The 22,638-nt window shown below is 43.2% G+C and overlaps 1 protein-coding gene across 1 annotated transcript in view; it reads right to left on the bottom strand.

Moving 5' to 3' along the window:
• The window catches only part of ANTXR1 (ANTXR cell adhesion molecule 1), a 267,298-nt gene that overhangs the window by 125,302 nt on the left and 119,358 nt on the right, over window positions 1-22,638 (bottom strand). Inside the window, exons 9-12 of the mRNA XM_040345902.1 lie at window positions 15,900-15,960; window positions 14,487-14,585; window positions 12,113-12,182; window positions 7,142-7,220 (exon numbers count right to left, since the gene is read on the bottom strand). Of these exons, the coding sequence (XP_040201836.1) occupies window positions 7,142-7,220; window positions 12,113-12,182; window positions 14,487-14,585; window positions 15,900-15,960 (309 nt within the window). The remainder of the gene's footprint in view (window positions 1-7,141; window positions 7,221-12,112; window positions 12,183-14,486; window positions 14,586-15,899; window positions 15,961-22,638) is intronic.

Below are 22,638 nucleotides of genomic sequence, written 5' to 3' on the forward strand. Positions count from 1 at the left end.
GATGAAGGAGCACCTTTGGACAGCAGAGGGGAGTGTTAGAAGGACTTGTAGATTTAAATGCACTAACAAATCAAAGCCAAACTCCAGCTCAGGGGGCCGCCATCAGGAATTTTACACGGCATAGAGCAAAGAAGCGGGGGGAGTGTCGTGAGTTGAGAAGCGGGGGTGGGGGGTGTCGCAAGTTCAGAAGGGGGGGCGCCGCTAATTGAAAAATGGGGGATGCCATTCAGGGCACTGATGTTGGGAGGGGGGGGGGGCTTTGGGTGCTGAAGAAAAAAAATAAAAAAGGGGGATGCCACCCGGGCCCCTTACAGGTGTACTGCCTCTACCCCCCTGATGGTGGCCCTGCTCCAACTCACACTTTACAATTAGTTACAACAAACAGTTTTTTTTTCCTTTTGGGATAAAGTTTTTACATATATAATTAAAAGCTAATTATTTTAGGCACCCCTGCCAGTGTTAAATTGCTTGTCTCATCCCTGTAACTGCAAGAAAGACAACAGATGTACTGATTGGATCGCCAGGTGAAAATAAAGGAAAGGAAGCCTAAAGAAGAAAAGTAATGAAGCCATCACATGTAATGCCGCGTACACACGGTTGTTTTTTGTGATGAAAAAAAAGAATTAAAAAAAAAAAATGTCATTTAAAATGATCGTGTGTGGGCAAAACGTTGTTTTATGTCTTCTGAAAAACGACAAATTTTTTATGTCGTTTTTCAAAACCTCTTTTTTTGTGTCATAAAAAATGATCGTGTTTGGGCTAAAACGATGTTTAAAACAACGTTTTTAAACCCGCCCATGCTCAGAAGCAAGTTATGACGTGAGCTTGAATGGAACAGAGTGCCGTCGTACGTGTTCTATGTAACCGCGTTTTGCTAGAGCATTTTGAAAAAAAACAATGGTGTGTAGGCAACGTCGTTTTTTAAAATGAAGTTAGAAAAACAAGGTTTTTTTTCATGAGAAAAAACAATGTTTTTTTACAAGACAAAAAACGACGTGTGTACGCGGCATAAGAATTGATAAGCTGCAGTATAATACTTGGCCCCTTAGATCCCCAGGAGATAATACTTGGCCCCCAAGAGATCCCTGAAAACTCATTTATTCAGGGAAGCCTATCCCACACCCACCTAACAACTGTCCCCGAGCCCCCCCATCAAATCATTCTCTGCAGCTATTACCTTTAGAATGTAAGCTCTATGAGCAGGGCCCTCCTGTACCTTCTGTATTGTACTGTAATTGTGCTGTCCCTCCTCTATACTGTAAAGCGATGCGTAAACTGTTGGCGCTATATAAACCGTGTATAATAATAATAAATCCTGTTTGTTTTTCAGTTCAATATCTCTTTAAGCTGCAAAGTAAGCAGGGGGGTTGTATAAATGTTGTGGGTGCAAGGCTTTGCACTGTGGTGCAGCCACGTGTGTTTGACCGGAGGTACCAAACCTGACTGTGCCGCAACTGCCCAATAGCTGCGTGCAACGCATGCAGTCGTGACAGTCTTCACCGCCTGTCAAACAGCCTGGATTCTCATTATGTGGCAGTCTTAAGCTGGCTACACACTATACAATTTTTATACAAATTTTGTACAACTTCCCTTTAGATTTACCAAAACCATATAATATGAGGTCAAACCCAAAAAATGTTTTAAATTATATGTAAGCAGACAGGCCCTTGCACTACATAGTTAAAGGTAAATCTAATGCCGCGTACACAGGATCGGTTTTCCCGTCGGAAAAAGTCAGATGTGAGCTTTTGGACGGGAATTCCGACCGTGTGTATGCTCCATCTGACTTTTTCTGTCGGAGTTTCCGCCAGCAAAAGTTTGAGAGCTGGTTCTCTATTCTCCAGATGGAAAAAAATCCTATTGGAAGAACCATTCGTCTGTATGGAATTCCGACGCGCAAAAAAACGCGCATGCTCAGAATCAAGCAGAAGAGCTGAACTGTCTATTGACCTCGTCGTGCGTGTTGTACGTCACCGCGTTCTTGACGGGCAGAATTTGGTGTGACCGCGTGTAGGCAAGACAAGCTTGAGCGGAATTCCGTCGGAAAAAAATCATCCAAGGTTTTTCCGACGGAAAATCGATCGTGTGTACGCGGCATTAAGGAAATCGAACAACAAAACTTGTAAGATGTGTATCCAGCTTTAGTTTGTCCTGTCCCTGTGTGTTTCCCTCTGAAAAGCATCAAACAATGGGAAACTCTTCAGACAGTAAAGCTCATGTAGCGTTAAAACGATGACGAGGAGGCCACATATCACCTCCTCACTGCCTGTCAAACGCCCTCTGGTGGATTGCTTTTCAGAGGGGTGGCAAGGGTTGTAGCAGGTGAGCTCTAAGCTGAGGTCACAGGACTCTCCATGTAGACGCCTTCCTCCGTTTATTACTCCAAGATGTGCTGGAAGCACTCCAACTCTTTCTTAGTATTGTTACCTCTGTCTCATTATAATGAGTTTTTCAACAGTGTTTAAAAATCCAAAAGAATTTCTACAATATGCCTATGTATTGCAGCGTCAGGGCTTTTTTAAATGGAAAAAGAATTAAAAACCACAAGAAAAAACTGATTAAGGAAATGTAAACTGTAGGAGACGGCAAGTTTGTCTTTTATTGCTCAGTCCAGAGACACAGCTGTTTTTAACTGCCGCAAGTAAGCGTGTGTTCTGCATTTAGGTAAATGGACATAGTAAGAGAACTCCATATCAAGCTAAAAGTTTAAGATAAGAGCTCCCTCTGGCTTAGAAGGGGCTACGGGCTATCAAAAATGATTATTTTAGGCTACGTTTAGATGTGCGGTAGTTTCTACTAGCCTCTGAAAAGCAATCCCCATTGGAAGAGCAGTAGAGAAATGGTTCCCGGGAATGCTTGCTTTTTTTCCCAGCTATTTTTTTTTTAACAGTGATTTTTTAATGGGATTTTCCTACGAGCCAAGCGTTTAAGTCACAGTTGCAGTGCAATACTGTTGACTTCACATTCCCATATAAGCCTATGGGAATGCAAAACCTGCAAGCCAAATGTGGGTCTGCCAGATGTTAACTGCAGATCAACTGCACCTGTCAATGAATTCTGAATAAACTGAGAAGCATCTCAATCATAGACTATGTTACCAAAAGTATTGGGACACCTGCCTTTACACGCACATGAACTTTAATGGCGCATATGAGCTTCAATTCGACGCATGCGCGGGATTTCGGGCCGCTGGTTATACGTCATAACCAGCGGACATGTCCGATGGACAGGTTTCTTAGCATGCTAAGAAACTTTTGTCCGCTGGAAACCTGTCCGCTAGGCCAGGAAACATGTCCGCTAGGCCGTACACATGGTCGGACATGTCCGCGGAAACTGGTCCGCGGACATGTTCGGTCGTGTGTACGAGGCCTCAGTCCGTAGGGTTCAATATTGAGTTGGCCTACCCTTTGCAGCTATAACAGCTTCAACTCTTCTGGGAAGGCTATCCACAAGGTTTAGGAGTGTGTCTATGGGAATGTTTGACCATTCTTCCATAAGCGCATTTGTGAGGCCAGGCACTGATGTTGAACAAGAAGGTCTGGTTCACAGTCTCCACTCTAATTCATCCCAAAGGTCTTCTACCGGGTTAAGGTCAGGACTCTGCAGGTCAGTCAAGTTCCTCCACCCCAAACTCACCCATCCATGTCTTTATGGACTCTGTTTGTGCACTGGTGTGCAGTCATGTTGGAACAGGAAGGGGCCATCCCCAAACTGTTCTCACAAAGTTGGGAGAATGAAGCTGTCCAAAATGTCTTGACACCTTAAGAGTTCCCTTCACTGGAACAACTAAGGGGCCGAGTCCAACCCCTGAAAACCAACCCCACACCATAATCCTCCCTCCACCACATGATTTCGACCAGTGCACAAAGCAAGGTCCATAAAGACATGGATGAGCGAGTTTGGGGTGCAGGAACTTGACTTGGCCTTCTCATCCACATTAGTGCCTGACCTCACAAATACGCTTCTGAAAGAATGGTCAAACATTCCCATAGACACCCTCCTAAACCTTGTGGACAGCCTTCCCAGAAGAGTTAAAGCTGTTATAGCTGCAAAGGTTGTGCCAACTTAATATTGAACTCTACGGACTAAGACTGGTATGCCATTAAAGTTCATGTGCGTGAAAAGGCAGGCGTCCCAATACTTTTGGTAATATAGCGTATGTCAAAATGATTTCATCAACACAAACCCAAGGTCCATTGACACCTTATTATTACGGAATCCTTTCAGCCCTGAAGCTGGAAATGCGCTGGAAGTGTCAGTTTTTGCATTTTGGTGCATAATGCTGTCCTTACATTATCTGTTTCACGTGTATACTGGAGGCTCCAAAATAACAACATTGTCAGTTAGCAGGACTCCAGTAAACATTGCTCATTGCATTCCCCCTGTGGGGTAAAGCCTCGTACACATGATCGGACTTCAAACAAACTTTTCCGTGGATTTTTGCATACACACGGCAGGACTTTTCTGCAAACTTTCCCAAAACTTTCCCAACATCACATGGTTTTTCTGCTCTTTTCTGCTCTTTACCGCCACCCTTTGGTCAACTTCTGCTATTGTTGGTTGATTTTAACATTGGTTCTGGGCATGCGTGTTTGTACTTCGGACAAAAGTCCGATGGATTTCTGTACACGGTCGGACTTTGCACCATTGGACTTTTGTAGCCGAAAAGTTTGTCCATTTGCAGAGCGAACTTTTGTCCGTACACACGGTAGGATTTTTTGGAAAACTTGCTAATTTTGAAGTTTGTTGGCAAAAGTCTGACCGTGTGTATGGGGCTTTAGGGTCCCCACGATCTTTCACCCACTGATGGAGTGGAGAAGGAGAAGAATCCATGTGGATCCCAGGGCCCAGTCACACTTTATATCCTCTATTTCAGTCTTAAAGCTGCAATATTTACACCCAGTGTTCATGAGGCCTAAACCCACACTGCAACCAAAAGGTTAAGCTTAAACCTTCTAGAATTCTCCAAATATTTATTGGCAGTAGCTTTGAAAATAAAGTTTGCAGTCACAGCTAAGTTGCAGCAGCTGAAGCTCAGATTCTTGTTTCCAGATGTGTCACAAAATAAAAACAAAACTAAAAAGCCACCCTCAGTGGTAAGCAGTGTAGATGGCTCTTCCACTGCCATATGACGATGGCTGGAGTGCCGTTATGCATGTTAAGGCCCGTACACACGATCGGATATTCCAACAACAATTGTGTGATGGATGTGTTTGGACGGATAATCCGACCGTCTATATGCTCCATCAGACAATTGTTGTCGGAATTTCTGTCCGTCGAACTAAAATTCAAAGTACAAACACACATGCTCCGAACCAATGCTAACCATCAGACAACATTAGCAGAAGTTGCCCAAAGGGTGGCGCTAAAGAGCTGAAAAACAACATAGTTTCGTGTATGTTGGCTGAAAAAGTTCTGCCGTCTTTATGAAGAACAAGTTCACGGCCAACGCCATTTGGAGAAAAATCCACAGATTTGTCCGATGGAAGTCCGATCGTGTGTACGAGGCTTTAGGCTAAGTTCACTCTAGGACACTTTATGGAAAGCAATCCCTCGCAGACCACTTTTCAGAGGCTGGCTAAGCAGTGGCTTCCAGACGGTCAGGAGGCAATCCTGCTGTCTCCCGAATGCCTGTTTTTTTTCTTTGTCGAAGTGTGATTTTGATTGAAACTAATACACCACAACTGTGATCCAAGCCTTTGGCTTGTGATTGTAGTGTGGTCCCATTGACTTCAAAGGGTATGTTTGACATGTGGTACTGCTTGTCAACTCTACAAGCTCTGTTAAATATTGCCGCAGTATGTGTAAAGTCCCCTCTGGCTGTATGCTATGTTTTAGGTGGGCAGTTGGATGCTAATAAGCCCCAGCTCAACCTTATGTTTTTACTGCCACCTGAGTGCCAAAGACCTTGAGGACTGTAGTAAGGACTGGTCAAACGTAGACAAATTCTTTTTAATACTGTCACCTTGGAGGCGGCCTACAAAGTTCTCCTCAGCTGATACTGTAATACCGCGTACACACGATCATTCCGACAACTAAACCATGGATTTTTTCCAAGGAACGTTGGCTCAAACCTATTTTGCATACACACGGTCACACAAATGTTGATGGAAATTCCACTACGACGAGCGAAAAAATGAAGTTCAATGATTCCGATCATGCGTCAAATTGATTCTGAGCATGCGTAGGATTTTTGTGAGTTGGAATTGGCTACAGACGATCGGAATTTCCGACAACAAAAGATAGAAAATTTGAGAACCAGCTCTCAAACATTTGTCTGAAATTCTGACAGCAAATGTCCGATGGAGCATACATACGGTCGGATTTTCCGACAAAAACAAGCTCACATCGAACATTTGTTGTCGGAAATTCCGACCGTTTGTACGCGACATTATACTCATTCGAACCTGTCATATAGTAATAGATGTTTTTTTGGGGGTTGTGGCCAGCGAGAAGATCTACATCTGGTGGTCTTGCCCCCCAACTGGTGGGGTTCTGGTCAAGGGTCTTTGGCATCTTGACTACATGTGCCAGGCATGTGCTTCTCCACTGCCCAATCCCAGGCCTCTTTTCCTATCAGCAGAAATTGGCCACATATGTTTTTATAGCTGCCAAACACACTATAGCCAGAGCCCAAAAGAAACCCTCAGTCTGGTTTGCAGAGGTGACGAGCATTCTGACAACCCTATTCATGAGAAGATGACCAGTATCCTTCATGACTTCCACTGCAAATTTCTCAAAGTGTGGGCCCCATGGTGGTCATAAGCTCTTCCGAACCTGTACCCTTCTAGCTTGGGCGCCACTGGCCACCATGGTGTGTTATCTAACTTGCAGGAACCTCTTTCCCCTTCCTAGTCCTGCTTTCTCTTTCTCAGTGCTCCTCCTTCTTATGCTTTCCTCTCCTTTTTTTCCTCTATCACTCCTCTCTCTCAGAGAGGGGGCACTCTAATACAGGAGGTATGTTAGTGGGCAGATCACCAGGTGAAAACAGAGGGGAAAAAAACAAAGATAAGAAAATGAATGCGGCCACTACCTCTAATGATTGGTAAGCTGCTGCTATATATTACATTTTTGGTTTTGAGGTTTTTTACCGCTTTAATTTTGTTCAGTGAGCATACAAGGATTTGGGTTCATGACTTACACAATGTGTACTGGTGATGATGACAGAGCTTGAAATAAAACTTATACCATCATTCATGCTGACTTGAAGAGCTGCAAACCTGTGGGAACACAACACAGAGGAACAAGCTGTCGCATTACAATATCTGACATATAACAAGGAGGGTTAGTTATTACAAAGGATAGCAAAGAAAGAAAAGTTGAGCTCTGGTTTTACCACCAACCCCCGTCCCCACCAAAAAATTCCCCTGTACCAAGGCATGAAGCCACAGAGAGCAGTACACAAGCCTTGGCCATGCCTGCAGGTATGACAAAAAATTGCACAGCATGTTGCATTCGGTAGCCATTACCGTCATTGAACGTGATCAATGCAAGTCTATGGAGCCACAACGCAAACGGGTGCAATGCGTGTGATTGTGACTTGTTGGTGCAGCATTTACAGGGTTAACCCAGGCAACATGTTCCCTGTTTACCACCTGTGAAATGGCCTCTGAAAAGCGTTCCACTGTGGATCGCCTTTCAGATGGGTGGCAAGGGCTGCCACATATCTAAACAAGTCCTAACAAGATTACAGATGTCATTTTCTAGTGCGGGTTGGAAATCATGATGCTAACATTTGACTGGTACAGGATCAGGGGCATAACATATGAGTTGCGGCACTCAATAAAGGGAATCCCTGCATTCCACGTCACTGGTTGTTCAGGTTGGGCCTCTAACCACAGATTGGCGTGTGCTATCTGACATCTTCTGGAATGGGATCTGTAGCTAGCGATTTAATATATTAATGATCAAAATAATTCACAGGCCTTAAAAAAAATCTTATATTTAGCATTAACTTCATCTACTAAGTCCCTGGAGTCTAATCTATGGCCCAAGGTCCACATGCAGCCCTTCAGCATTTACATTACTTTATTTGAATGTGTGGCCCCTGGGGTCTGTGCAGACAGTGGCTTGTTTTGACGCTTCCTCTGGCCAGTAAAGATACATATTCTTTATAGAGCATCCATCCTCGACCAGGGTTCTGTGGAACCCTAGGATTCCTCCTGAGGTTGGTAAGGGCTCCTTGAGCAATAAGCAGTGGCACATTAACCTCCCCAACACTGACCATGAATGCTTGTTCCACCAATGTAAGGGGTCACTTCTACACTCACATCCGTGTAAGGGGTCACTTCTACACTGACCATCCGTGTAAGGGGTCACTTCTACACTGACCATCCGTGTAAGGGGTCACTTCTACACTGACCATCCGTGTAAGGGGTCACTTCTACACTGACTATCCGTGTAAGGGGTCACTTCCACACTGACCATCCGTGTAAGGGGTCACTTCTACGCTGACCATTAAAGGGGTTGTAAAGAATCAATATTTTTAAATAACAAACATATCATATTTACCTCCACTGTGCAGTTCATTATGCACAGAGTGGCCCCGATCCTGCTGTTCTGGGGTCCCAAAGTGGCTCTTGCAGCCCCTCCCCACAATAGCTACTCCCCTCTGGGAAGCTCTCTCCCGTGGGGGTTACCTTGCGGGCAAGCTCCTGTGTCATACAGTCGGCATCCAAAGCCATTGCTTGTATGACTCAGCCCCGCCCCTGGCGGCCATCTCATTGGATTTGATTGACAGCAGTGGGAGCCAATGGCTGCACTGCTATCAATCTATCCAATCAATGCTGAGACTGTGTGGAGAAGAGCACACAGAGGGACACGCAGAGCAGGTCAACGGGCTCAGGTAAGTAAAGCAGGGGGGGGCTGGGGATGCATTAAGGTAAAAAAACATGAACCTTTACGACCCTTTTAATGATGGGGTTCGTTCTACACTGACCATTAATGTAAAGGGTTACTTCTACATTGGCCATCAATATAAGGGGGTCACTTCTACACAGACCATCAATGTAAGAGGTCACTTCTAAACTGACCATCAATGTAAGAGGTCACTTCTAAACTGACCATCAATGTAAGGGTGTCACCTCTACACTGACGAACAATGTTAAGGGTCACTTTTACACTAATCATCAATTTAAAAGGTCAATTTTACACTGACCATCAATGTAAGGGGTCATTTCTACACTAACCATCAATGTAAGGGGTCACTTCTACACTGACCATCAATGTAAGCGTTCTTGTCTACACTGACCATCAATCTAATGCCGCGTACACACGATCAGTCCATCCGATGAGAACGGACCGATGGACCGCTTTCATCGGTTAACCGATGAAGCTGACTCATGGTCCGTCGCGCCTACACACCATCGGTTAAAAAAACGATTGTGTCAGAATGCAGTGATGTAAAACACAACGACGTGCTGGAAAAAATGAAGTTCAATGCTTCCAAGCATGCGTCGACTTGATTCTGAGCATGCGTGGATTTTTAACCGGGTTTAACTAGGTTGTGCCTACTAACGATCGTTTATTTCCCATCGGTTAGGAATCCCTCGGTTAAATTTAAAACAAGTTGGCTTTTTTTTAACCGATGGTTAAATAACCGATGGCGCCCACACACGATCGGTTTTGACCGATGAAAACTGTCCATCAGACCATTCTCATCGGTTTAACCGATCGTGTGTATGCGGCATAAAGGTTCACTTCTACACTGACCACTAATGTTAGGGGACACCACAAATTGTACTGTTTCTGTTCTGTAATCTATAAACATTTCATTTTAAAACTATTACTAAAATAATTGTGTTGTACATGGCTGGTATGAGTGTTAAAAATAATCTGCCCTGGGTGTAAAATACTTTAGATACAATGCATTCATTAGTCTTTTTTTTTATTATTTACTTTCTACAACTGATGATGCTAATCTACCATGAGTTGTAGGTATAATCATTTTTTAACTGGGGTCTCCGAAATCTAAAAAAAATATTTTAAAGATGCCCCCAGAGTAAAAAGTTTGAGAAAGACTGATTTACAGTCATTTCTAGTAGTTAATGCTTTGATTTTTTTTTTCACACTATCTTACTATCATTTGTGCTGTCCATTTCTTTTTTCTTTTAATGTTTTTTTTTTTTTTTCCTTCAATCATATATAACGGACTTCCCTGAGAGAAATATTAAATAATAATAAATATGGAAACATTGATTTGTAAAGAAGCTGTAACAACCGTGGTCTCCAGCAGTCTTATGTAACGTGTTCCTACATCATGACTGTCTCTTGTAACGTGCTTTCTCCAGTTTCCAACAAATCCTATAGCACGTTCATAATTTCTGGCATGTCTGGAGACTGAGAGCTTTCTGTAGCATCACATTCACTGAATGTTAGGTGGATTTATTTTGGTGATGTCAGGGGTCACACTTGAGGCCCCCAATATCACGTAAGCTGAAAAACAACGGCTTTAAGTTTACAATATACAATAAATGTTATCTTATTAATTAATGGCGGTACAAAGCACAATCATGGTGTACAAAGCTCCACAATTTAAAGCATACAGATTTCAGTTACCGTATATACTCAAGTATAAGCCGAGTTTTTCAGCAAATTTTTTTGTGCTGAAAATGCCCCCCTCGGCTTATACTCGAGTCATCTTTTTGCGCCTAATCTCCCAGATTTTGGGGACCTGGTACTGGCCAGCTGTAGGTCTCCTGGACCCCAAATTTGGCACACATATAGCCCCTCTATAAGTGTGCAAAGTTTGTTGTCTGGGGGACATACGGCCGGGGAGCACCGATTTTTCAAAGTTGGGCACCCCTTCCATAGACTCCCATGTTAAACGGTAATTTCTCCGGTAACTTTGGGGACCCACTACTGGCTGGTCGTAGGTCCCCAGTTTTCCTCTACAAGTGTGCAAAGTTTTCTGTCTGGGGGACCTACGGCTGGGGAGCACTGATTTATCAAAGCTGGGCACCCCTTCTATATACTCCCATGTTAAACGTAAGTCTAGTCATGGGCACAGTGAGGCATGGACTCAGTGAGGCATGGACACAATGAGGCATGGGCACAGTGAGGCATTGGCACATGGACACATTGAGGCAAAGTGAGGCACAGTGAGGTATGCAGATGAAAACCCTAGGCCAGTGATGGCGAACCTTGGCATCCCAGATGTTTTGGAACTACATTTCCCATGATGCTCAACTTCACTGCAGAGTGCATGAGCATCATGGGAAATGTAGTTCCAAAACATCTGGGGTGCCAAGGTTCGCCATCACTGCCCTAGGCTTATACTCGAGTCAATACGTTTTCCCATATTTTTGTGGTAAAATTAGGTGCCTCGGCTTATATTTGGGTTGGCTTATACTCGAGTATATACGGTAAATGATCTCAGATCAGCTAAGTTTGATTTATGTTTATTTCAGTACTTTGATTACAACCGTTACACTTTATTTGCTTTACTAAAAATGCCTTGATGGTCCTAATATTAAAACTTTAATGTGAGAAATGGGATGGCTGCCATTGATGGACTTCTTGTGAATACGTTAGTTGTCTGGTTGATATGCAGATCCTCTGGCTTCAATATTTTCTGAGTCACTGACCTGGAACAAGTTTGCCAATCAGGAAAGTCAGAAGGCAATATATGTATACCTATTCTTCATTAATCACTCAAGCCAGGGTGTGGTACAGGGTGTGGTTGGTTGTTTTATGACCTAGCCAGGAGGGCATGTGACCTTTTTCGGTCGACTATTGGCTTTCCAAAGCCAACTAATCACTTCCACAACAACCACTTTTTGAGTCACTGATCTGAAAAAAGTATGCCAATCACGAAAATCAGAAGGAGTTAGATGTATACTTTTTCTTCATTAATCGCTCAAGGTATTTAAGCCAGAGGGCCAGCATAACAGGCAGGCAACTAGTATGTGGAGAATGGAAATATAGCAAACATTTCCAATATTTCTCCCAGGATAGATTATCTTTACCTGTATAACCAGTTTCCCAACCAGGCAGTGTTATCTACCCAAGGCTTTCTAAAGATACCTATTTCCTTATACACATAAATGCTATTTTTGAATGATTGTCATGGATCAGCAACTTAAGAGATGCATTCCTGTATGAATTAACTTACATGCCAGCTTCTTCTAGAACTGGGGCTGGACAAAGTAAATATGTGTCCTCCACAACCAACGGCTTCTCATCTACAACATGAAAATAGACGGAGGATAAAGCTTTCATTAGTAATGGTAAATATAAAACATCAGAAATATTAATAAACTATGTTATTTTACTTATTTTCTTTATCATCATTATCAGCTTTCCATCCAGTAGTTAGTAGCCCAAGCAGCCCAGAATGTTCTTTGCTTACAGACACAAGTTTTTCCTAGAGCAGGCATCACTAAATGGCAGACCGTGGCCCAGACACTTACCGAGTGACAGTCCTATCTGGGCCGCGGCCGCACAAATTAGCAGTCTAAGTGAACTCCTCTCCCCCCACCGCCAAAGCTGTTAAAAATTACAGCATTGTAGAGGGCAAGAGGAATGGCAGGGTGGACTCTTCTTCTGAATGTACTCATCCGTCGCCGCTGAACTCCCTGCAAGGAAGAGGGTGGGAGGCACGGAAGGTCTACAGGGGGAATGACAGCTGCCCAACCTTTCATATTAACAAGCATTTTCTAATCTTTCGTGCATCCTGCATCTTTCCTGCAGTGGGTTCAGCTGCGATGTGAGAGGTAGAAGTTGTAATATAGAGAGCTGTGATGTGATATGGGGGGCTGTAAATTTGAGTAGGGGGAGCTGTGATGTGATATGGAGGGGAAGGGCTGTGAAATGAGACGTGGGAGCTGTGATACAAGAGGGGGAGCTGTGATATGGGGGCTGTGATGTGAGAAAATCAAACTGTGATGTGGGGGCTGTGATGTTATATAGGGAGGCTGTGATGTGAGAAGGAGGAGCTGTGATGTGATAGGGGGGAGCTGTGATATAAAGGGCTGTGATGTGAAAAGGGGGGGCTGTGATGTGGGGGATTGTGATTGCAAGGGGGACTGTGGTGTGAGGGGGGGGTGTCTGTAATTGCAAGGGCGCTGTGATGTAAGCGGGGGCTGTAATTTTGGGGGGCTCTGATGTGAAAGGTGTTTGCGATATAAGGGGGGCTGTAATGGGAGAGGGGGGACTGAGGACACTAACGTGAGGGGGGGTGTGTTGTGAAAGACCTGGGTCATAGAAGAAAAAAATGATTCAAACTTGTGCAGAAATGTTACCAACTGGACCTCCATGAATACTAATTATATACCCCTTTACTAGAGGAACTACAGGTAGTACCAGTCCACCAGGAGATATAATCTGTCCATCAGTTGCTGGGTGTACCACCCACAGGTCACATACCAGTACCTGGAAGTACCTGAAAAAGCTCTCAAGGAATCTTCTAAGGAAATGGTTAAACCAAGTCACAGCTGATTGTATAATCTTCTTTAGAATCACCAGCAACTGTTTAGTGGAAAGACCTACCTAACTAGATATAAATTAAATCAATTGTTTAGGTATTGCTTCATTAATTTCTTTTTACTCATCCTGCAGGCTGATTGAAGGAATTCTAAAAGGTTCTTCTACCCAAACAAACAGCATGAATGGATGAGCGCTGTCTGTCAGTATACCCGAAAAATGCTTGCAGCTGATTGGATGCAGGTGCCAACAATTTTCAGCTTGGCTCCTTTGACAAAATTTGATTGAGTAACTGACTTTTGTTGAGGGGACGAAGCCTCCCGCTGTTATCGGCTCCTTTAAATAGGCTGAAATTCTGAGGCCTCGTACACACGATGGGACATGTCCGATGAAAACGGTCCGCGGACCGTTTTCATCGGACATGTCCGCTCGGAGATTTCGGTCTGATGGTTGTACACACCATCAAACCGAAATCCGCGCGGACAGGATACGCGGTGACGTGGCCGCGCCACGCATGCGTCAAATCACTTAGATGCATGCGAGGGCTTTCGGCCGAATCCACCGAACATGTCAGACGGACAGGCTTCCAGAGGACATGTTTCTTAGCATGCTAAGAAACATTCGTCCGCTGGAAACCTGTCCGATCCGCCGGAAAATTGTTCGGTCGGCCGTACACACGACCGAACATGTCTGCTGAAACTGGTCCGCGGACCAGTTTCAGCAGACATGTTCAGTCGTGTGTACGAGGCCTAACAGAGCAAGGCAAGCTTAAGTCCACATAGTGTATAGATGCTTGCATCTATGTCAGTGTGTGGTGTATGTGGTTAGCTCTATATCTTGCTCTTCCTTTATCCTAAGAAATAACACATTTTTTTTTTTTTACCAATCCCCTCACAGGTACAAAAACAGGGCATTTTGGAAAGAGGAACCTCCAATTAATGTAGAAATGTCATCCTGCAGATGCTGGCTAGCCCTATTTGTTTTACTAGAATTGCAGGAAACCCCTGGAAACCAGCCATTTACCATGCAATGTACAACCTCTACAAGAAAACATATAACCTTACTGAGAGAGTTTGTGTCATTGATCCTGAAGCTGCAAAGGACCCGGTCCACATTCCGTGCGTATCTGAATCCATTCCCCCTTACAACCACTTGAAAGGACTCTATGAGAGAGATGAGTAGTACACATAAAATATAGTGTCATGGTTATTACATTCTCCTCTTAGTAGTGGACTTATTTAAAAGAAAAAACACAATGTGCAAAGTTCATTACAGCCAATCAGACTTCATCTTATCTATTTTAAAGAGTTAAAAACCATTGCTTGTCTTTTTTTTGCAACCTGTGTTACATTTGGGAGACTGTGGAGTAGATTTACTAAAGGCAAGTGGACAGTCTATTTGCCTTCAGTAAATCAACCCCCGTCCTCTCACTTTTTCCCAGAGATACAACAGAAAATGAGATGAAATCTTAACTAAGTGAGGGGAATTCTTCTCTTAGGAAGTTGCCCCCACCTGAAATGTACCAACACCTTCTGTTTTAGAGAAATCTCTACATTGCATTTTCCACCACTTTCTGTCAGAGTGCCATGGTCACCAGGACAGATAGGTGAGATAGATCTCCCCATAGGGGACACAGATGGCAAAAAAACAAGAGTAGGGTTTAATGCTTCCCTTTTCAAAACTAAAACACATTTTGACTGTACACAAAGGCCAGTATGGGAATCTGGTTAGTATCACATTACTCAGAAGGGTTCATATGCTCAGGTTGTTGGAAAGTCCTGGACTCCAGCCACAGTCAGAGCCTGCAAGTACAGTACATGTTTTCTATGAAATCATATACTACCAGTGACTGATGGATTTTTCTAAGATATTTTTAGATTGGGATTTTGGTTTATATTGGCTCTTATGAACTGGCATGCTTTGTATACCAGACACAGCTGGTTATTGTCTCCTGCTATACCCTTAGAAACCAAACGTAATGGTACTGAAATGAATCCTTAGCAAATTTGCCACACATGTTCACACTCATGGCCCCTACACACGATCCGAATATTGGACGAAAACAGGAAGAATCATATGATTTTCGGATCGTGTGTACACTACTTTCGAGAGACGATCACGGCAGTTCATCTGATATTATTTGATCGGACAAGCACGTCAATTTTCTTTGTACGATGTCAGATCGTATGATTTTCGTTTAGTCAGTATACTTGTAGCCAGAAAATACAATACAAATACATTACAACACATGACAGCACTTCCGATTTTTTTTCCTGTCGTACGAGAATTTTTGTGACTTTAATAACCTATTTAATTTCTACTTGCGACTATTAAGAGAAAAAATTTGTACGATCTGTCGTACCATATTCGGATTGTGTGTAAGGGCCATTAGTCATACATTTATTTCTGTGCTACCGAATGCAAGAGAAATACAATAATAATTAAATCTTAGTGACAATGTGTTTACATGCACTTACCCCCAGCACAAATACTGGATGGCTCTACAGCTAAAATTTCAATACATGACATCTTCAGAATCTGTTCAATAAAAATATAATGGATTAGTGATGTAGACAGGTCTCTTCACTTATTTTTTTTCTATAGATAAGCAATCAGTGCACAAGCAGAGAGCTTTAGGCCCCATTCACACCCTCAGCATTGTGTAGCTTGAAGTTCAAAGTTCCAAATGGAGTTATGAGCTTCAAGCTTCAAGCTATGGAGTTGATTTAGATCTCCACTAAAGTCGGCTGAAGCCAAACGCCTGAAGCTCAAAAAGTTCTTGACTTATTCTTGTAGTTTGATTGGAGCAGATTGGTGCGTTTTTATTCAGCGTTTTTTGTTCCATAGAAATGCATGGAAAGCTTGATTTTGATGTTTTTGAGTATTTTTCTGCTAAAATGCAATAATTAAATGAAAATAAATATCCCACAAAAGTGAGTACACCCCTCACATTTTTATAAATATTTTTGTTGCACCCTCCAGTGTGCTAGGAAAGTAAAGTGTTTTTTTTCCCTCTTAGGACAGGTACATTTGCAGGCTTGGCTGGTGTGTTTCATGATCTGGGTTGGGAGTGGCTCAGAAATAGTGCTGGGTGACTCACAGGTGGCATCACTAGGACCTCCAACTTCCTTGGATTGGCAGGGGGCAGGCCTTCTTAAATACCCAGGGTCAGTCGAGCTGGGGAGGAGTTGATTGGGAAGAAGAATGGGGATGAAGTGTCAGTGGTGGGGGGTGGTGACCTTGGGCCTGGGCTTGGGTGCAGATGGGGCCCTCCAAAAAGGGGAGGTGTCCTGGACAGGAGGCACAGGAGGAGAAAGAGAGGACAGCAGGAGAACACTGCCGGGCAAGTTTCCAGGAGTTCCACAGAGGCAGCCAGGGGGTCTGGTGAGTGAGCACACCATTGGAAGGACTGGGAGGCATGCCTAATAGGACTGATGTGGAGCAGTCTGGGATGGGTGCAGAGCCAGTCTGGAGGATGGTGTTGTCATGGGCAGTGGAGTGAGGCAGCTGCAGTCAGGAGGGCTGGCAATGCCTGAAGAGCTGGCACTGAGAGCAGTAGCCACTGGGACAGCTAGCACTGGGACTTTTCAATTTGCTACAACATAGGGGTATGCGGTCCCTGCCCATAAAGAGCATTTGCTTTGGACCTGGCTGAGCCAGTGTCAGGCCTAAAGTGCTAGTTAGTCTGGAGAAGGAAAGAGAGGGAGAGGAGTAAAGAGTGAAGAAACTCTGAAGAAAGGAAGTGATGTGCAGGAGGAGAAAAGATGTGATGCATATAAAATCTCAATCATTGATGTTTGATTCCATGGGCATCTCATAAGTCCCCATCCCTATCCAAGTTTAATCTCCCTCAATGAAACGTAAAAAAGACTGCCTCATGTCTCTGGATGAATGACAAGGGTGTGCCTGGCTGGGGCAGGGTGATGGATGAACCACAATACTTAGCGGCTTCTACATTTTATTATATCTTTTCATGAGACAACACTAAAAATATTACACTTTGCTACAATGTAAAGTAGTGAGTGTACAGTTTGTATAACAGTGTAAATTTGCTGTCTCCCCAAAATAACTCAACGCACAGCCATTAATGTCTAAACCGCTGGCAACAAAAGTGAGTATGCCCCTAAGCGAAAATGTCCAAATTGGGCCAATTAGCCACCCCCCCAATGTCATATGACTTGTTAGTGTTACATGGTCTCAGGTGTGACTGGGAAGCAGGTGTGTTAAATTTGGTGTTATCACTCTCACTCTCTCATACTGGTCACTGGAAATTCAACATGGTACCTCATGGCAAAGAACTCTCTGAGGATCTGAAAAAAAAGAATTGCTGCTCTACATACTGTAAAGATGGCCTAGGCTATAAGAAGATTGCCAAGACCCTGAAACTGAGCTTCAGCATGGTGGCCAAGACCATACAGCAGTTTAACAGGACAGGTTCCATTTAGAACAGGCCATACCATGGTCGACCTTTGAGTTGAGTGCACGTACTCAGCGTCATATCCAGAGGTTGTCTTTGGGAAATAGTTATATGAGTGCTGTCAGCATTGCTACAGAAGGGGTGTGTGTGTGTGTGGGGGGGGGGGTCAGCCTGTCAGTGTCCAGACCATACACCACACACTGCATTAGATTGGTCTGCATGGATGTCATCCCAGAAGGAAGCCTTTTCTAAAGATGATGTACAAGAATACCTAGAAACAGTTTTCTAAAGACAAGCAGACTAAGGACATGGATTACTGGAACCATGTCCTGTGGTCTGATGAGACCAAAATAAACTTATTTGGTTCATATGGTGTCAAGCGTGTGTGGTGGCAACCAGGTGAGGAGTACAAAGACAAGTGTGTCTTGCCTACAGTCAAGCATGGTGGTGGGAGTGTCAAAGTCTGGGGCTGCATGAGTGCTGCCAGCACTGGGGAGCTACAGTTCATTGAAAGAACCATGAATGCCAACATGTATTCCAACATGATAACACCTCCAATGCCGCGTACACACGGTCGTTTTTTGTGATGAAAAAAAACAACATTTTTAAAAACGTCATTTAAAATGACCGTGTGTGGGGAAAACGTAGTTTTATGTCTTCTGAAAAACGACAAAAATAAAATTTGAACATGCTCCAATATTTTATGTCGTTTTTCAAAACAATGTTTTTAAACCCGCGCATGCTCAGAAGCAAGTTATGACGCAAGCTTGAATGGAACAGAGTGCCGCCGTACGTACTGAACGTAACCGCGCTTTGCTAGAGCATTTTGAAAAAACAATGGTGTGTAGGCAACGTCGTTTTTTAAAATGAAGTTTGAAAAAATTCGTTTTTTTCCATGAGAAAAAACAACGTTTTTTTACAAGACATAAAACGACTGTGTGTACGCGGCATAAGACATGTCTCCAGACCTAAACCCTATTGAGCATCTGTGGGGCATCCTCAAAGGGAAGGTGGAGGAGCGCAAGGTCTCTAACATCCACCAGCTCTGTGATGTCATTGTGGTAGAAGAGGACTCCAGTGGCAACCTGTGAAGCTCTGGTGAACTCCATGCCCAAGAGGGTTAAGGCAGTGCTGGAAAATAATGGTGGCCACACAAAATATTGACACTTTGGCCCCAATTTGGACATTTTCAATTAGGGTTGTACTCACTTTGATGCAAGCGGTTTAGACATTAATAGCTGTGTGTTGAGTTATTTTAAGGGTACAGCAAATTTACACTGTTATACAAGATGTACACTCACTACTTTACATTGTAAATGCATTTTTTCAAACTGTAGTTTTTAACTTAATGTAATTTTTCAGAAGGTCACAATGTACTGGGAAATACAGAGGCTGCCCTTTCTGGACAAGAATTTGAAAACTGCTAGGTAACTGGCTGTCATGTTGATCCAGTGACCTCAACACCGTCCACTAATGCAGAACAACTTTTTTTGTTGCATGCTTGTTTAGGGGGAGTGTGTCTCACCAGTATTCAAGGCAAAGACAGCCACAGAATTACGTTTTTTTTAAAGGATCGGCAATGTCAGCCTCCAAATTTTTGAAAACGTTCCAAAACTGCCTCTGTATGGAAATAAGCTCTATATGCCTACTATTTATACCAAAAATGGAAAATAAGTAACATAGACAATATTTTCACATTTTATTTCCCTCACAAAACACAAAAAAATAAGGATTTCTGAATTTCATCTCCTTCAAGTCCATCCAAAAAAGCCTTCCCCAGCTTTTAACTAGGTGCCAAATGCCGTAATGAAAGAGTATGCTCTTATTTCTGTTAATCTGCATACCACAGGAAAAAAATCTCCTGGAAAAAAGAATCTTTCCAAGTTCCAGATTTTAACTTCCTGAAAATACGGTGCAAGCGGGAGTTATAATTGTAGCCCTGTCTACTTCCCAGAGCCATTACTTCTTTTAAGAGACACATTTACTCATCCAGACATTTCTTATAAGGTGTTAGGTTTTATCAGCACGGTTTTGTGATTTTCCTTCCACAGCCCAAAAAGGGTACTGGTAGTGTGCAGTGTATGTATTATTACAAGTCACACATTACTTAAATCGATGGGACACATGTTAGCAATAAATACATGAGTTATTTTGATGAATTTCATGTAAAAATAATCAACCTTCATCCTGTGACCCAATGCCTAGGCAAATATCATATGACCTCTGGCTACAAGGATCACTGTGAATGTTTAAAGAGTAACTCCACTTTTGTTAAGAAAAAAACATTCCCCTCTGGGTGATCTATGTACGGATTTTAAGAAACTTTGTTACAGATTCCTATTTTTTGTTATTCTGAAGAAATCCCTGTGTGTTTGTCAGTGTCCATGTGGGAAAGAAAATCTAATGGGAGTGGTTGGTGTCTCTTATCCTACCAGATACACTCCCATATGGGAAAATGGTAGACTTTCTCAAATTTTGGCCCTTAGAGGCTTTCAGAGATGGGGTAAATTAGGAATAACAACTCTAGCTCAGTTATACGAGAATGGTATACTTAAATCCTTTGAAGATCTAAGGCAGTGGTTCTCAACCTGGGGGTCGGGACCCCCTTGGGGGTCGAATGAGGATTTTTCAGGGGTCACCAAATCCTAGGCTGTTCCTGAAGCCCACACCACTCTTCCAGCCTTTTTGCGGCCACCTAGCAGGGCTGTTCCTGGAGCCGCCGCAGTTCACGGCTTGGTGGGGGACAGAGTCTAGAGGTCAGCTGACTGGTGAGGAATGTGATGTGGGAGGGGCTGGAGGAGACCCTATCTCCTGATTTCAGCATAGGTGTCACTGCTGCGAGACACCACAAAGTTGGAGACACAGTGAGGAGCACTTAAGTTGGCTGATCAGAACAACCCCCCCCCCCCCCCCCCCCCCAGCACTGCCACTCATCCTAACTCCCTGCCAGGACTGCCACTCATCCCAACTCCCCCCACCAAGGAGTAAGAGAAAAAATAAAGATAGATAATACGTGGAAGGGAGACAAAAAGAGGGGGAGGAACAAAGACAAATGGAGAGAAAGAATAAGAGAAAGAACAAGATGGCTAGAGAGAGGGATGGGGGAAATAAAACAAGAAATTAGAATAGAGAGAGATAAAAGGGAAAGAAAGGAAAACAAAGAGAAAGAGTGGTACATTCCAAAATTTACCATAAGGGTTTTTAATACTGTACGAGTATAAGGGACTCAGGAAGCGCTAAATGTCCATGGGTTAGGGAAGCAAATTACTTGTCGTGCCTTGGGTGCTGACAACCCACGCTACGAAAATAATTTTACTGTTAGGGGTCCCCACAACTTGGGAAATTTTATTAAGGGGTCACGGCACTAAAAAGGTTGAGAACCACTGATCTAAGGGGAGCGTTTTCTCTACAATCTAATTGGTTCTATCAATTCCTTCAACTAAGACATGCTTTACATTCCCAATTCATCTTCTGCTAGGATATTCCCCCCCCCTACCATTTTCTTGATAAAATAGTAGAGGCCAACAGGGTCAACAAAGGGTCTCACCTCTGCTACATATACGATATTGTCAGATAGGTTCCTACTGAACCATCCCATCTGCTCTAGGGCTGGTTGGGAAAAAAGATATCGGTTCTATTCCCGAGGAGGTCTGGGATGATATTCTTCAGTCCTCGCCTCGGGTGTGTCTCTCTCCATCACCCAGACTGACACAGATCTTTATTCTTCACATAGAACTCCCCAATTTCGGTATGCAATTGGATTGCAATCTGAGCCAACCTGTGCTAAATGTGGTAATACAGGTACGCTAATACATATTTTTTGGCGGTGTCCAAAGCTTCAAAGATACTGGGTGGAGGTGATTGGTACCCTAAACAGGCTATGTGATATTAACATTCCGGTTGAACCACTTATATTTCTACTGGGCTACTGCAATACATCCATTTATACTTCCTCTATTGGTAACACTATAAGACGCTCACTTTTTGTAGTCCATAGACAGATTGCTCTTAAGTGGACCTCTGCCTACTAGCCGACCATATCTGAGTGGATTTCAGATCTCAATATGATTATTCTTTACATACTCCCTAAGGAATTCCATGAGTAAGTTTGATGCTATCTGGTCAAGATGGCTTCAGTCCATGACCTAGGTATCATGTAAACGAATCTGTACTATGTACTTTGTAATATTTAATACTGTTTTTTTTTTTGTTCTTTTTTTTCATATATATACTCCAAGAGCAGGGTGGGGGCTAGGGGACAAGGGGGGGGGTGTGTTTTTTGAGGTGGGGTGTTTTTTTTTTTTTCTTTTTTTTGGGGTTGTGCTTTGTTTAATGGGATTGTGTTTGTATAACTTGGCTGTATTGTCTCAGTGTACAAAATAAAAAGATCTGATAAAAAAAAATAAAAAAAAATGGGAGTGGTTTCTTAATTATCAATCAGCTGTGTACCTGCAGGTCTCTAATGAGGAAAATTGCAGGATCTGCATCCCTTTAGACATAATTTCCTTTTTGGGAGTGTCTTACCAAAAAGAGCATTTTTGTTGCAGGGGGTGCCTGAAATCTGACTTGTATCTTAGTGCAGACTTCTGGGAAAATCAGCGAGCCAATCACATAAGCAGGAAATTATGTTGTTGGGTGGCGTTCTGTATACATTCTGTGTACAGAACACCTCCAGGTAGCCATATTACATTTTGCAGAAAATTACAGTGCTGCAGATAGAAAAGGAAAGGTCATTTTTAACAACATTCAATTACAATATGACTTGGATCGCAATTGTACACACTATGGGCCAGATTCCC

The sequence above is a fragment of the Rana temporaria genome, chromosome 3, assembly GCF_905171775.1.
Source record: "Rana temporaria chromosome 3, aRanTem1.1, whole genome shotgun sequence".
Lineage (NCBI taxonomy): Eukaryota > Metazoa > Chordata > Amphibia > Anura > Ranidae > Rana > Rana temporaria.